This window comes from Neovison vison, chromosome 5, assembly GCF_020171115.1.
Source record: "Neovison vison isolate M4711 chromosome 5, ASM_NN_V1, whole genome shotgun sequence".
Lineage (NCBI taxonomy): Eukaryota > Metazoa > Chordata > Mammalia > Carnivora > Mustelidae > Neogale > Neogale vison.
The window spans coordinates 46605163-46622045 of NC_058095.1; the positions used below are offsets into that span (position 1 = coordinate 46605163).

Genomic DNA, 16883 nt, shown 5'->3' on the forward strand with positions numbered 1-16883 from the left:
AGCTGGCTGTGTCCCATGGAATGTCTTCCTTGCCGCGGGGTCAGCCAAGAGGGAAAGCCTTTGCGCCAGAACGCTAGAGCCTTTCTATATCAAGTAGAGAAGGAAGGTGGCTGCATGAATCAGTCTTCATGCAGAATTCCTAAGGGCTCGTTTCGTACCAGATACCCGAAAATCAAGTGAGGTCTGGATTATCCAGAACTTAAGATGCCCTTTCCTTACCCAGGGATACAGTCTAGATCTGCCTGTCCTTGGAGGACATACTCCCTTCCCAGTTTGTGAAGGAGCTCCTTTGAAGCAATTGAGGCCAAGATGGCATTCCTCTCCTTGATGGCCAGATGTGGTCTCAGAAAAGGCCCTGCTACTTCTGGTAGGCCGGAGACCCATCCCTGGCCGCCCTGCTTCCACCCACGCCCTGTAACCGGAGTTTCCAGCCTCCAGACAATACATCGAGCACTTTCTCCCTGGCAGTTTCAGACCTGGGTGAGAGGTGTGGTTGTTGGAGGATCCCAGTCTCCCTTGACACACACCCTCCCACACCCACAGGCGCTTCCTCCTTCTGCCAAAACAAACTTTATTGCACCAAAAAGAAAAAAAAAAAACTTCATTTATGTACAGTCAGATATAAAGACATCTCTTTTGACTCCTGTGCATATATTTCCTCAACTCAAGATTAGGGCATAAAAGTCAGGCTGGTATGCCAGACATGCTCTGCCCACGGCAGGGCCAAGGAGAGGATTGTCACTTGAAAGTGGGAACACTTAAATGGATGACAGACAACCACTGGACCAACAGGCCAAGGGCCTTCTGCTAAGCCCTGTACTTGCTCTGGGAATGGAAGAGGGAAATTGGCAGCAGGGTCCCCCTTTAAGTCTCCTTGTTAAGAGACCCAGCCTTAGGTATCCGAGATAAACTTCCGTTCCCCAAGCCCACTTCCTGTCCAGTTTCTTTGCTTCCTGCCCTCCCAAGTTGGACATTCTCCTTTGTGCCCAACCCCTTCCGAACTCCCCGGAAGTCCCATGACCTGCAGGCAGAAGCCTCCACAGCAGCGGGCAGGGCAGGCCCAAGTCATCCTCTCCCGTATACGCGGCTGGATACTGACTGAGGCCCTGCGTCATACGGATCACCAACACCCCACTGGGAGCCCTAACAGTAAGATTCTGGAAAGTATGGGGAGAACACACCAAAAAGGGGAAGGCTGGAGTTTCTCAGTGCCCAGTACCACAGGGCGCCTAACACACATTCTTCTGAGCCAACCAGCTAAAGGATCACTGCAGCTAGATACAGACAGAGAAGCAACACAGCCAGGCAAACAGCCATCAGAGCCAGTGACAGAGCAGCTGGGAAGGACGGGAGGCGGAGAGGCAAGAGAAGCAGCGGGGCCCACAGTCCCAGCCCCAGCCCCTCTGCCATTGGCGACCCTTGCTCCCCACAAGTCCCTGGGCATTGAAGTGGGAGGGAGGTTGGGGGGGTAACTAGAGGCCAGGGTGAAAATACACAAGGACAGCCAAACAGAACACAAGAGGACTAGCATCAGTCTCCCCACTGCACCCCACCCCCAGGGGAAATACCCTCATCGTGGGTAGCATTTAGGAACATCTGTAAAAGACTATTCTATGTAGTGGCTCTCATACCCCACACACAGCAGCTGGCTGCGTTGGGAACTTTTCAAATCAGTGATTGCGGGAACAAAATCAGCTTCTCATGGTGCCTGTGCAGGCTCTACCAGGACCTCGGTTCCATCCCAGTCACATTTACCTTCTGTCTTAAATCTGGAAATGGGCGAGGGAATGGGGGCGGGCAGAGGAGAAAGGTGCTCAGGTGCTAGGTAAAGCTCACTGATCAGCAGCCTAGACTCCACCACTGTTCCTTCTCTTTGGTCTGTCTAGAACAGTGACTATAAATTAGGAAAAACAAAATTATGCTGGCCCATGGGAAGTATTGGGAAAGAGAGGCAGGGAGGAAAAGGGCATCGGGAAGCCCTGCTTCAAGACTGCAGACAGACAGACAACCACCCAGACTGCTTAAGTGTCACAGACAGCCCCCACCCAAAGCTCCCTTCCAGATATCCCCCTCAATCATGTGGGCACGCTCCCTCTTGGAATTACAGTTTCTGTCTCCCGCCTCCCCCTGAGGAGCTGGCCCTGCGGAGAGGTGTGTCGGCCGCTTGTGTTTGCCAGAGGCCCTCACCCTGGGTGCTCCTGCGTCGGTACCTTGGCCCCTGCTATGGGATGAACACAGCCCCGGATGCTCGAGAGCCAGGGAGGTCAGGTCAGGAACAGCCTCCCCACTCCCACACCCTGGGATCCGAGCTGGCTTGGTTCTTGCCATCTTGCAGGATGACGTCACGTTTGGAGGGAGATACACAGTGCCTCTCCATCCCTGGGGTGGGGGGGAAGGGACGTTGCTGGGACCCTTGAGTGGGGGGAGGGGAGAAGGGAGCAGGGTCTAAACCCTCAGGCTCCCGTGCAGGTCTGTCTCTGTCCCAGACGAACTGCTATCAGAGTCCATTTCGGCGTTCTCATTATGGAGCCTCTCCAGCACTTTCTGACGAATCAGTCCCAGGCGCATCAAGAGGGACTGGTAGTCAAAGTGGCCACGCTTCTCTCCAAAAGGGTCCTGTGGGGGAAAGGAGACAAGCAGGATGGAAGATTCGAGTCTGGAGGGCTCACCCTAGAAAGAGCAGCTTCGGGCCCATGTTGGACGCATGGTCAACTTCTGAGTCACGGGGGCAGAGGGTAGAGCGCTCAATCCCAACAGCAGACAGTGCGCCCTCTGCTTAGACATACTACGGTACACTAACCGCCACCCAGACAGGTCTGGCTTGGGACAACATTCAAACGTTTTTGTTCCCTGAAAGCAAGCCACTATGCAGAAGAGGGTTACAGTAAAGGGGAGACAGGCAAGAAACAGAAATTCAAGACCAGAACTGTGACCATTATGTGTGCCTGTGTTCGCAATTAACTTCATAAAAACCATACAGAGGGAAGTATCATCTTTCTTTTCCTATAATTCGAAAGGGGAAATCTGCTTTTTCAACATCACAGGCAAGTCTGGAACTCAGGAGTTCGGACTTCCAGATAAGCACCCGTCCACTCTTCCGGTGAGACCTGTCAACACCTCCCTGTCCACTTTGTACACATCACTCCAGGGCTGCCCAGCCCTGGTCTCAGTCCCTGTCATTCTACACCGAACACCTCCGAAAGTTTTCTAGAAAGGGGTTAAGTGTCCTTAAAATCTCAAAAATAACCAGGGTGGGAGCAGAGAGTCTAAACACAAGGAACGTAAATGCTACACAGAGAATATGGCAGCGAAGTAGTGCACGGCCAGGGTTTAGACAAGTGGAGACCTCTTGAGTCACAAAACGGTACGTGATTTTTCCCTCCCACATTCTGCTTCTCCCACATAGACTCCTTCCACACTTTTGCCCACACATCACCCTCACGATCGGGGACCAGTGAACAGAAGTCACAGTCACTGTGACTGTAGCCCACACTTTCTGCTTCTCAGGGTTACGTTCCCCCCAGGCTGAACTCCACACTTACTCTGGAACCGTCATTTTTCAAATCTTCCTTTTTTCATCCTTGGCTCCATTTCCACCCACTTCCCTCCTCCCCAGACGCTGCTCTTCCCTTTCCTTCTCTCATCACGAGTTATTTTTCCTCCACAGAGTGAATATTGGAAATGCTTTTGAATACCAGCAGTGAGAATTCCTGATGGGGCACAAAGCATGGCAGGCATCACCTACAATGGACTCTGAAAAAGGGGTCGGGAACAAGTTAATGCTGATCTGGCCTTGCCCTTTTTTGTTTTATATTTTAATTATTTATTTTTAAAAAGTAATCTCTACACCCAACATGGGACTCAAACTTCCAACCCTGGGATCAACAGTTACACTGGCTTTCCCGACGGAGCCAGCCAGGCACCCCTGCCCTTTGAGTTTTAACTGGGCAGATGGGTGGGAAACCCTTGAAGGAAAAAACAGGGCAACTACCATTTCTGAGCAGCAGCTGAGGAAGGAAGACATTTACTCCTACTGCTGCTGGTGCGGCCTGGGTGGGGGAAACAGCTCAGGAAGAGCTGGAGAGAACTTTCAGTGGCCTCAGTCATTCATCCAAGTCAGCACAAACCTAAGCAAGACCACAGGTAATGATCCAAAAGACAAAAGAACCAGTCCTTCAGGACGGAGGGGGGGGTTATCTCACCCTCTTACCAACCAGGTCTTTTATATTGGAGCATGTTTACAATTTGGCTTCATAAGAATCTTTTTTTGTTTTGTTTTAAGTAGGCTCCATGCCCAACATGGGGCTCGAACTCACGACCTTGAGATCAAGAGTCACACGCTCTACTGACTGAGCCAGCCAGATGCCCCAAGAATCTCCTCTTTAGAGGAAGCTTAAATCCTGCATTCCAACTCAAGTGGAAGCACAATTCTCCAATGGAGGCCAAAAGTAAACAAATGCTTACTGTCTTCATAACAGGAGTCTTTCAACATGTAAGAGCACATACTCAACATCTCCCTAGCCTCGATCTCTGAGCACCCCTCTGAGCCAGGGACTGGACTCAGTAGAGAACTCACCCTTATCATCACTAGGAGTCTGAGAGGGCTGAACGTTCATGGTTTGAAAAGACTGTTAAGAAGGGAAAGCATTCCAGGCTAGAAAGCAGGATGGTTCAGACTCTACCCATGAGCATCTAGTTGATGGCAAGACTGACAGGCAACTCCACAGGAATCAGGCAAGGCGGTCTGCTCCCTGGGCCACAGCAACTTAAATGACAAGTTCCTGTCGGCTCTGACTTCTCTGAGAGCTGCAGATGCTATCCTTGGGGAGGGATTTTATGGGGTCTGCCGTGCGGCCTCTGGAGTCCGTGGCAGGGGCTGCGTTACCTGCATTGTCTGGCCTTGAAGGTGCAGGCGATCTTTGCAAGCCACCTCATAGAAGTCGTAATACTCCAGGAAGGACTTCTCCATCACCCCTCTGGAAAACAAGCAGAGAAGCCTGAGCTAGGAACGTGGTGGGGAAGGGATCATCCCTTCACCATCTAACCTTACTGCCAATTAGTTCTCAAGCCCAGATTTGGCATATCACAAAGACCTTCCTTTAAAAAAAAAAAAAAAAAAAAAAAAGATTTCAGAGAGAGAGAGAGAGAGAGAACATGAGGGCCAGAGGGAGACAGGATCTCAAGCAGACTCTGTGCTGAGTGCAGAGCCCGACGCAAGGCTCGATCTTACGACCTGAGCTGAAACCAAGAGTCAGATGCTCTACTGACTGGGCCACTCAGGTGCCCCCTCACAAAGATCTTTCAATGGAAAAAGAAAGCTGACAACCCAAGACTGCTCTTATACCTCAGGGATTATTAAAGGAGGGTGACTGTTAATATTGATCATTTGACTCCCAACTTCAACTCATGCCTCAATCTTGTGTTTTCCATAGGCCATCCCTTATCCCAACTCTTACTCAAAATTCTTCCAGAAGTTTGTTTCAGTAACTCCAACCTTATTCATCTAGTTGAACATTTATGAGTAAACTCCAACATTGAGAAGTGGATTCATTATGAAGGGCTCTACACTCATTTGGTTATAGAACAAGTAAGGCTCTTCACTAGGTCCTGGCCCTCAGCAAACTGGAGGCTACGGGCTATGTTGTTCCCATTGGTCTTGGCACTCTCCTAGAACAGAGCAGCTTGCTGAACTTTCTCTTGAGTGACCCTTAGCCAGTACTCTTTGAAAATGGGAACCAAAGCTTTATGTTTTTCTGTATCTCCCCTGGTGCCCAATAGTGGATTTTGCCCCAAAGGTTCTCAGAGCTAAGCCTCCCGACAGCAATACCAAAGTGCCAAGTGGGCGCTCTTGGCACACACCTACCGTAAGGGCTCAGGACAGGGACACTTTCCTTCCATCATGTCACAGACTGCCACTCTGATGGTCTCATGCCGGATACATTCATTGTAATTTTTGCTGTCTCCTGGATGTCTCTCCTGTAATGTAACAGACACCGGAGTGCCCAAGTACAAATTTAGGCAAAATGAAAAGTCAACAGGAGGAGACATCAGGATTAACGTGGGGTGGGGCGCATGAACCAAGTAAACAAACCTAGAAGATACCTTTCCAACTACAGCAGATCCATGAAAAGCAACTGAGTTTCTCTTTCTGAGATCATTCACCTCCCCCCATGCGTGCCAACACCCATCCTCTGTTACAGGTCACCCAGCCTGTAGGCAGCAAACTAGACCCATCAGATTCCTAAGGCTGAATGAAATGAGAGGCCTCTGAGGTAAAGACTGAATGGGAAAGAACCAAATGTTAAGAATGGTGATGGGACCAAAGGGTAAACGTGACATCAAGAGTTTCAGTAAAAAACCCTGTAAATATCTGGATGCTTCCCGGCTAACTCCTTTTTATGTCTGCAGGATTCCACCATCACTGAAATCAACTACTACGAACCTATTGGAAGTAGAACCTGAAGTTTCCAAAAGAAAACTCCAATACTGACTGAGAAAGCCGATATAAATGTGTGGGTAGAGACGGAAGGGAGCACAGTCTCCCATCCTTTTAACTCCTCTTCTACTCCGCAATGGTCCCCCTACCACCAACCTGACAACCAGAACCTTGGCCTCTGATTAAAACACATCATGAGCAGGAAAGACATATATATATACCCTTACTCTCCTACCATGGTTTCCAAAATGCACCACAGCGGGCTCACAGGGGTGCCATGGGATACGTTCAACTTTTTTAGGAAAACCATAGTATTCACCACCTGTCAGTCAGCACGCCAACTACTAGGTTGAGCTCAGTGGATCAGGCTGGACATGAAACTGCATTATTTTCCTTTCGATGACACGTGATGTCTGTGAAGCTGGACTGTCAATCACTACTTTGGTAAACAGCAAGCATTATATGAAAACAGCGGGGAAGAGAAATGAGGGTGGTGATTCGACCAGGCTCCACGACCTTCAAAGTTGTGTGGTGCCCAACAAGTGTACCCTTCCTGACATTAAGCCATTTCAGTTATTTAAGAAAGAAGTGAGTTGTCTGGATGTTAACCGCTAAGAAACAAACAGCTGGCCACTTCCTTCTCCTGGGGGGCTATGAAAAAGGGCCCCCAGGACCTGCGGCTGTGGACCAGTAACGTTTGAGAGAATAAAAGTCAGAGCTCCTGAATTTCCAAACAAAGGAGAGACCTTCAAATCAGCTCCTTGGTTGGCCAATGAGGCCCTTTTCCATTTCTACCTAATCCTAAAATCAAATACACTATTTGTTTGGAAAGGAGATTTTGGGAATAACTTCTATTCCCTCTTGAAGAGTATTTCCTATTGTTCAGGTCTATAAATGAACCGTCAATGTTAGCATTACCTCAAATATTTTAAAAATTAGTTAAACTGTTTTAGTCACCTAAATAGAATTATTATCTTTGGAGATTATGATTGGAACTCTTTCCCTGTACTTCAGAGTAATCCTGGAAGGCATTCTGGAACAGTGGAAAAACTCTTGGCTCCAGGGCAAATATTGGGTTCTACCATTATCTTTGTATCTTTGTGAAAGTTATTAACCTGTCCGTGTCACCAATACCTCATTTGAAAATGGGGATAACATTTACCCCAAGTGAGTATTCTCTGCAACCAAAGTGGGGCTCAAACTCACGACCCCAAGGTCAAGAGCTGCCTGCTCTTCTGACTAAACTGGCCAGGCGCCCCTACCTCAAATTAGTGTGAAAGTTAAATGAGATAATATATATACACAAAAATTTGGCAGCGGCTGGCACATAGCATACCCCTGGAAAACGCAATTTTCCTCTCCCTTCTCTCTGGCAGCGCTGACTGCAATGTTCTTGCCCCACTAGCTAATAAATGACCAGGTCCTCTGGCTCTTCAGGTAACAGGATTCTGTAACTCCGGAAAAACACCCAGCTGAACAGGAGTCACTCCAGGAAGTACCTTAAGGGGACTTTGGGAGAATGGACATATAGAGAAGAACCCACCAGTTGCAAAAGCCCCCAAAAGCAGGCTTAGAATTAATTTCCAGAGGACTCCACGGATTCCCACCTTGTAGATTAATCCAAGTCAAATGGAAATAACCGAACAGTATTGTAAGTTACAAGGAAAAAAAGACATTTTTAAGGAGCACACATACCAGCTCCTTTTTTCTCCTATGGTGACATTAAACAAACAAACAAGACCCTTAAGCACACCTCTCAGAGCTCTTCAAACTCAGTACTCCCTTTCCCAGCTGCCCCTCTCCCCCCACCGCCTTACCTGCTCAAAGCCAGGCTCATTGTGATAGGGGTTCTCAGTCATTAGGGACTGGATGGAGATCAGCACGGAGGAGATGCTCTGGGCTGGGCTCCAGGCGGGGCCAGTCCACGTACTGGAAAACACAGCAGACAGAGGGAAGAGGGTGAGGCCGAGAGCGATGGTGAGGGCCACCACAGAAACACTAGTGCCCCAGCACCCTGGAGCCTGGCAGCACCCGCGTCAGTGAGTTAAACCAAACGTTTCTCTTTCACTATTAATGCTCTGGAATTCCCCAGCCTGTCTCACCCTCATTCACCAGAAATCAATCAACTGCCTAATCCTCTTATCAAGTGGGACAAAAGAAAAGAGGGTAAAGCAAGCCCTGTAACTTTGAAGTGATTTTCATCCGACTAGGAAATAAACAGTAGCCAGGGAAGGTTCCAATCATCAAAATGGAAGAGAAAAGGTATGAAAACAGTACCAAACGCAGCCTAAGTGTTAACCTCTGTAAATCCTAAATCCGGAAGGTGGTGAAGGAGTTAGTGAGGAGACAGAAGCTGAGCACAGAGGGGCAGGGGGCCTGAATACAGCCATCTGGTTCAAGGCCATGTAGCAGGGCTGATGACCAGGGATCCTGCCCTGTATCAGCACGCAGAGTGTCAGACTCTCTGAAGACTACAGGACTCTGCCAAAGGACAGGAAGGGAGTAGGGTCAGGCGCAAGGAGGGTCTGAAATAATATATGGAAGCCATCCTGAATAAAACAGAAGCACCAGAATTGCTCCTCTCTTCCATCAACCTGACCAGATCCTGGGAGGAGGAGCGCAACTTGGACAACAATGACATTTCTTTTTAGCTCAATTCACTGAAGAGGTGGCACCTGATCTGGAAGCTGAACACAACCTAAGCCAGGACTGGCTTGCTGAAGTTCACTGGCCAATTCCCTTTCCCTGCTACGCTCGAGGAAAGCCCAGTTAAGCAAGCTCATCATCATCATCATCATCATCGTCAAGGCTCGCTCTTCCGAGCCTCTCAGCCTGCTCCCCTCAGCTCTACTCCTCCAGGAAAGCCAGACCCTGCGCTAAGACTTCCGCTAAGACTTCACCTATTTGAGAGGCAAGCCAATAGGGTAAATTTTCGTTACGTTTCTTTCGTCCGTAAGGCAGTCCCAATCTTTTCTTCTACGTAGGGAGGAAAGCACTGAGGCTGACAGAGGGAACAGTCGACTAAGAACACATGGGAATTTTCTACCCTGTGATTCCTCGTGGTCAAGATTCAAGTTCGGGGTAGCTTCTCCTTTTCTACCCAACAGGCTTCGGCCATTTGTACCCCACCATCTTACTTCCCCTGGTTCCACTGTGAGCTGAGGTTCGTTCAGAGTTGTTTCCTACTGGCCTAATGGGGAACCTGAACAAAAACCCTGTATCGAACAGATGTCATACAGAAACAACCACTGAGTATCCTCACCACCTTGGGCTATGTATACCCCTGTCCTACCCGCAGAGTCAGATACCCTAACAACATAAAGGACCTCTTGAAGGACAACCTCCTGTGAAGGACTTCCTCACTGCCACCATCACAGAACATACCCCTGGATCAGAGAGATTAAAAGAATCAATAAAAGAAGCTGCGCCTCAGGTTGGGTCAGCTGCCTTCCCCCTCCCCCACGACCCCACACTTGGGAAACACACTAGACAAGAAAGAAAACGCACCCCCAGTTCGGGCGACTTTCCCAACTTCACCCTGCACTTATTCTCTGCCCCAGGGGAAATTCAGATCACACAAACAAGACAGACCCAGAAAACATCAGCAGACGGTTCCATTCTGAATTTGTAACCCCCCTAGGCAATTAAAAGGGAACCAATGAGAACCACATTAAGCAAAAATCTCAGCAGTGCCCAGAAAACAAAATGCACTTGAAACTCGTGTTTCTCATCTGATGTGATTTCCAACCTTAGACATTTTTCATTCAGTTGTTAGAATATCATATCATCCTCATCACCACCACCGCCTCCAAAGCCACTCATTGAGAGACTCAGAAACAAGACACCCACAATCGTACATGGCACAGATCTGCAGCCTTTCTCAACCCGTTCGGGAGAGAATCAAGCCCCGATGCCCTAAGGAAGTGGTTCTCAAGCTGGAGCGTGTGCCCCAATCACCCGGAGGGCCTGAAGGACACAGACTGCGGAACCCGACCCCTGGAGTTTCTGACACAGGAGGCCGGGATTGGAACCCCAGAGTCCGCAGGGCTGCAAGCGCCCGGGTGCTGGTGCAGCTTGGGGAGAAGCACTTCGGTAAGGCAGCCATCGTAGGTCATAAATGAACTTCTCTCTTTGGCGCCTAGAATGATACTTGTCGTGTACCATCCTGAGGAGAATTGAGGTGACAGTCCCTCCAATCATTTTCTGTGTTCTGTGGTTCAGATGAGGAACCCCAGTTGATAAAGGCTGGCCTAGAGCAATTATTTGCTAACAACGAACTTGGCCACTTAGAAGAGTCTCCTCTTACCCTAGAATACTCAAGCAGACTTTCCCATTGCGGTAGAAGTTGGGGTTAAACCTCACTGTGTTATTGCCCGTTGTCATCAGTTTGACCCGAGGCGGGTGGATGGGATAGTCGGGCGGACACCGAAACACGAACAGGAAGAAACCCCCTTCATAAGGGGTGTCAAATGGGCCTGTGATCAATGCATGAATCTGCAAAATAAAACCCCATCTCAAAATTGTGAGGTGATGTCCCATCCCAACCCCGCCTGGCTTCCACGTGCTCCCCACACCAGAAGCAGGCCCTTCGGCTGGCATCCGTATTCCACGCCCTCACGGTGCAGGAGGAGCAGCCGGGACTCACTCGCACTGATACACAGGTTTGGAACTTTAAGAACCCCATTCTGGTGGAGTGGCATCTGACTCGGGGGCTACATTCTACAGTTCGAGCCCAAGGTGAAAAGTGAATCCGGTCCAAGATCACCCTTGAGTGTCCCTTAAAACTCCCCGGCAGCAGGGTTTTGGTTTAGACTTCCCTCATCAGTGCTGTATGTGACAAGTCTAGACGGCACACCACTGCACACATTAAAATATTCACCTGTAAAATATTATCCTAGCACGTTTAAATTTCAGAAACGAGTATCTATTTTTACCGAGGAAATGGGTAAAACACGCATGTGATGCGACCCCACCCTTCACTTAATGTGGCTGAAAGGGGAGGTTAAGTTGAATGGAAAAGAGCCCAGGGACTGGCGGCCACAGCACCGGGGCCAGTAAGGGCGCAGAGCTGAGGTTGTGATGGAGGCCTAGGGGGTCTGCTGCCTCCAAAGAGGATCAAACCTACTGTGGATGATACGGCTCAGGCTGTATCCAACTTGTGCCAAAGATGGAAAGAAAAACGGGGAAAACTCAGGGTCCATTTGGAGCCCTTCAACCAACCTCAGAAATTTCCCCAATACTGTTGGTTAATTTAAGAAGAAAACAGATCAGTAGCATTTAGAACAGAATGCTAAACTCTTTTCTCCAGCCACGATTACTGAACAAACTTTCCCTTCCTCAAAGGAGGAAAACCTGAACAAACTCTGTTATATTTCTTCTCCTACAAAGGCTGCTAGGCACTTAAGGTCTGCTCAGAATTTAAACAGCAAGACGAAAAAGGACCTGCAATGCAATGCCTCAGGCCCTACTTTGCCCTGGTGACACCGCGGATTATCTTCTAGCCCTCAGTCATTTGGAATAGCAAGCTCAAATGGCATCAATAGGACATCAATTCTGGGACCCCAGGGAACTAGCATTATTAACACTGATACTTGACTGAGGACAAGATGTCCCAGGAAAAACATTTCCAACCACATAAAAAGAAAAAAAATCAATTTACAGGGAAACCTATTTGAAACAAAACAGAAATACCAACAACACAATGTCTGAACTTTTACTGTAAGAAATTTGAAACTATGGAGAGGTTTCATTTAAACAATACTAGATTTAGGAAATCTGGTTTCTTCCCAACATCAGTTTAAGCGAAGGTAGAGCGTTTAAATGAGGGTAGAGCGCTCAATGACAGAGAGGCCTAAGTATCTAAGTCAGGGGAATTTCAGCCTCTCTGTGTTTGTGTGGTGAGGACAAGACAGGAATGGTCTCTGGGGTGGAAAGGATATTCAAAAGCAACCAGTGAGGATAGGAGCCTAGACAAGCCCATTTGAGTATAAACTCTGTTCATTCAGGTCTGCCCCATCCCCAATCTTCTCTGCATGTGATTTACAGCATCATACTTAAGAGTCAAGAGTGACAGGATGGAGGAAAAATTGGGATGAAACGAATGACTATGCCATCTATCAGCCCAACTGGTGCATTTCTGAGAGTGAAAGAGTACCCTAATAATAGTTAAGCTGGGACAAGTGGCGTAAACTGGGATTTTCCAAGTCAACCGGAACTACTGACACCTGAGTAAAAGACACCTGATCAAGGCTCTGCTCCACCTCACTGTGTGACCTTGGGAAAACCACTTATTCTCTTGGGATCTTGATTTATTCATTTATGTAGTCAGAGATGTGAGCTGGATAATCTTTTAGGCTCTTCCAACTTTCTGGGCCCAACTTCCCAACAGCCCCCAACCCCCTCCAAGTTACATACCTTAGTCATGTCAACAGTATCAGGTACGACGAACATTCCTGGAGGAGGCTCCTTATAAATGGACATGATATCCCTGTATAACACCAAGAGGAGGTGGGGAAGGGAGTGAGGGAGAGGAGGAAAAAGGGGAATCCCTTGAGCAGGACAGCTGGTGGCACCTCAATGAGGCCAGGGTTTGAGAAAGTGGTGCTTGGTACCACAAATGTGCGCACTGTCTTGTTGGCTGAAAAATCTCAGCTGAGTACTTGTCAGGCAAGCAGAGAGCAAATTATTATCAAAAGGGCATTGTTTCCTCAGGGGGAGGGGGAAAAATCAGAGATCCCAATGGCATCAGATGTCACCCTGGAAAAGCCACATCCCATTTACTCTCTCTTCCTCCCACAGGCAATTCATTCACTCCCCACCTCCGAGACTCCCAGGTACTACGAATGAATGCTAAACGAAGACTGTTCAGTAACCGGGAAAACATAATCAACTCCATCAAAAAAGCGAATCCCGTAGACAGTGGACCGTTGTTGGCACAGGGCTTCTATTAAACAAGTGAGCTAGCAAGGAGCAATCATGGTCTTCCTGCCCAGGGTACCAACAGGGTAGAGATCTCTTCAGACTGCAGAGGGTACCCTCTCAAATCGCTGGGATTCACATCTGAAAGATGACATGCACTGGCTACTACAGAGAGAGGATCTGTAGGTTGTCGTGCACAATCTAGAATGCATCCGTTGTGAGCGGGGGTCTAAGGGACATTCTAGGTGGGAAGATGCTTGGTAGGGTACATAGGGATGTAAAGTGCAAACAAGTGAGAGAGCAGAGGAAAGAAGTACTGGCAGAACTCAAAGGTAAAAGTCAGGACGGACGGACTGAAGGGGATGGAGGACTGGAGTAGAAGGGAGTGCTGAGATTCTGAAGTTAGAGGTGGCGACCCTGTTGGACCCTAATAGAGCTGGTGTCTGTGTCAGGCACTGGGCCAGGTACTTTACACACAATGTGCTGTTTAATGGTTATTACAACCTTGAAAGATAAGCAGAGACATCTGAAGGGACTTGGAGCGTGGTGGTGGGGGGGCGGCGGTGAGATTACCTAGATGAGTATGGCTGCAGTGGAGGGGCACAGGGAGAGGTAGAGACCGGTCATCAGAAACAGGTTTCAGAATTAATAGCGGTCAAAAAGCATTACTTTTTCCCTATGCAATAGGTACTACGCTAAGCATTTTTACAGAAACATTATCTATTAAATCATAGGATCTAAGATCAGTCACCCAAGAAATAAGCACAGAAAGGACTTGGGCCTTTGTTCCTATATCTGAATTAGGTATATTTGCTTCAGAAAAGTAAACCAGACGACGGAGAAGAAAAAATACAAGCAAGTCCTGAGTGGGATAATACAAGCCTGCATTCCCGGAACAGGTGTGAGAGTGGCGAGCGTTGGGGTTCTGGAGAAGTGGTTCAAGGGGAGACTGCGGGTATGTGAGGGAAACGATATAGACTTGGGGAGTCGGTTTGAGGACATGGGGAATAAAAAGAAAGGTTGGTCTCGACTGTGAAGCCACGAAAACCAAGCTCTACGTGTGTTACAAACGGGGCTCGGGAGGCTACGACGCGGGGCTGGAGGGGGGGCGATGGGTGGGGCCTCCGGGCAGCATCTAGCAGGGCTGGGGTGGGGAAGGGGGGAGAGAGGCGGCGCGGAAGGCGGGAGGGGGTGTTGCTGAAGCGCGAAAGGGTCGGGTTTCGGGCGGGAGGTATGGGGGAGGGTGTCCGGCACCGAGACGGAGGGCTCAAGGGAGGTAGCCGAGGGGCGGGGTCGGACCTGGGCACGCGAGGAGGGCTTTGGTGCGTGTGGAGCTGCGGGTGGGGGGAGAGGGGACTTGGATCGCGACGCTTCGGGTTGGCAAGACGTGGGCCTTGGAGCTGGGCCGCCGCGAGGGAAGCGCGGAGGCAGCGGGCGGAGGGGGGGTGTAGTGGGAAAGGGGGGGCGGGGAAGGTCGAGCCCCGGAGCTCGGGGCTGGGGGAGGAAAAACCCCGGCTCACCGCTTGATCCGAAGTAGACACTGCGGCGCGGTTCGTTCGCCGTCCCAGTCGGAGCTGAGTGTGGGGTCCCAGTGGCTAAGCAGCGCGGCCCCGTGGGCAGCGGCCGAGGGCGGGAGCCCGGGCAGCGGAGCCAGGCCGCTCCCCGGCCCCCCGGCCCCGCCCGCAGCCGCCGCCGCCGCCCACACATCCGGCAGGAAAGGCGGCCCGAACCCGCTGCCGCTAACGCCAACAACACCGGCGACGCCGCTCGCCCCGGGGCCCGCCGCCCCGGCGCCCGCCGTCGCCGTCGCCGTCGCCGCCTCCTCAGTTGGACTCTCCGCCATCGCTGCTTCGCTTCCGGGACTGCTCGGCAGCACGTCCGCCGACCAGAGCGGCCGCTGCTCCCTCCCGCTCCCGCACCACCGAGAGCCGGGCCAGAGTGTCCCCACCCTCCGCTTACACAGCCCGGGCGGCGCTGGCTCCGCCCACCCCCGCCCGACCAGCGAGAGGCGTTCTGCAAGAGCGTCCACCCACGGTCCTCCAGGGCGAGAGGGGGTGGGAACTGGAGCCGGGGCCCAGGGCCCGCGTTGGCCCTCGCTTTGCGTGAGGAGGCTCTGAAGCGTGCGGGGTCGCCGAGGTGCGGCTGAGAGCCCGGTGACGTGCAATATTTAATTTTCAAGTGTGGCAGGGAGAGGAAGGAAGGATCGTATCCCCACCCTTAACGAAAGAGACCCTCCTCGGTCCTGTCCATGGGCCAGGAGTGGGGATAGAGCTTCCTTGGGGAAGGTTCTGAATAGATGAGTCGACTTGCTCAGCGCTCTTTCCTGTCTGAAAACCTCTGTAATTTATCCTTGCTTCCCGCACCGTCACCCACGGAGGGCAGGCTGCCATTGCCCCCTTCCTGCAACAGAACCAAAAGGAAGGAATCAGAACCGGCGAGCGAAAAATTACCTCGTTTTAGAGTTTATTCAGTATACATTTATGAAGGGGCTAGTAAATGCCAAGCACTGTTGCTAGGCGTTGCCATAGGGATAATGAAACAGACCTAGAGAAGCTCGGTAAAAGGAAGAAAATCAGGCCTCCTGACTCCAAGCTCAGTCTTTTTTCTTCCCACAAGTCCTGGAATATACAGGAATCAAGGGGCTGTGAGTTTAAATCCTGGGAGGATTTCTCAGGGCTTTCCTGGGATTTGTAAGGTGAAATAGCGTACTATGGACTAAGAAACACAGAAGCCTTCTAAAATAGACTTTCTCTTTTCTTTTTAGCAAGAACACAGGCTCATAATCTTGTCCGGAAACTCTTGCCCAGATGCATTTCAGAATTGAAAGTAACACTCCCAGTAAGGTCTGGGGCACCTCCCAGTAACCAAATTGATATTTCGACAGCAAAATGTATGGATGTTCTTACTAATTTAGGGTACACGTGTGAATATCCATAGTACATCAAACAAATAACCTCCCTCTGTGTTTTATTTGGCTGCCCAAACTGGTTTTTAGGAAAAAGTACACTTTTCACTGTTTCCTGAATTTTCCAATAAGGGACCGTGGACTTGAGTGGATAATAGCCAGCACTTATTGAGACTAAAAATTTGTTTCTGGGGTGCCTGGGTGACTCATTGAGCATCTGCCTTTGGCTCAGGTCGTGATCCCGGGGTCCTGGGATCGAGCCCAGCATCGGGCTCTCTGCTCAGTGGGAAGCCTGCTTCTCCCTTCCCACTTCCCCTACTTCTGTTCCCTCTCTTGCTGTCTGTCCAATAAATAAATAAAATCTTTAAAGAAATAAAAAATAAAAATTTTGTTTCTCTAGCTGACATTTACTGAGTGCTTAATATGTGCCAAGCATTTTGTATACTTTGTCTTATTTGTTCCTTTCAACAGCCCTATGAAGTAAGTACTATTATTAGTCCGTTCTGACAGATGGAAAAACAGAGGCTTACAGAGATTCGGTCACTTAACCAGGGTCACACTGAGAGCAAGCAACAGATTTGGGGCTGTAAACCCAATCTGTCTGACTCCAGAGAAAACGTTTTA

General features: G+C 49.8%; 1 protein-coding gene across 1 annotated transcript; it reads right to left on the reverse strand.

Moving 5' to 3' along the window:
• Positions 1-551: 551 nt before the first annotated feature.
• UBE2Z (ubiquitin conjugating enzyme E2 Z) lies at positions 552-15264 on the reverse strand. The gene is made up of 7 exons (XM_044248765.1): positions 14875-15264; positions 12851-12923; positions 10743-10930; positions 8254-8365; positions 5864-5976; positions 4886-4976; positions 552-2616 (listed from the first exon to the last, which is right to left on the reverse strand). The coding sequence occupies exons 1-7, from the start codon at positions 15195-15197 to the stop codon at positions 2446-2448; spliced, it is 1071 nt and encodes a 356-aa protein (XP_044104700.1). The 5' UTR covers positions 15198-15264; the 3' UTR covers positions 552-2445.
• Between the last annotated feature and the right edge of the window lie 1619 nt (positions 15265-16883).

Excerpts from the sequence above, each read along its gene's own strand:
- UBE2Z (XM_044248765.1), bottom strand. The coding sequence starts at position 15,197 with ATGGCGGAGAGTCCAACTGAGGAGGCGGCGACGGCGACGGCGACGGCG. Across the intron at positions 4,977-5,863 it reads CCCTGTCCTGAGCCCTTACG|AGGGGTGATGGAGAAGTCCT; the intron begins GTAGGTGTGTGC and ends CTTGTTTTCCAG. Across the intron at positions 2,617-4,885 it reads TTCAAGGCCAGACAATGCAG|GACCCTTTTGGAGAGAAGCG; the intron begins GTAACGCAGCCC and ends TTTCCCCCACAG.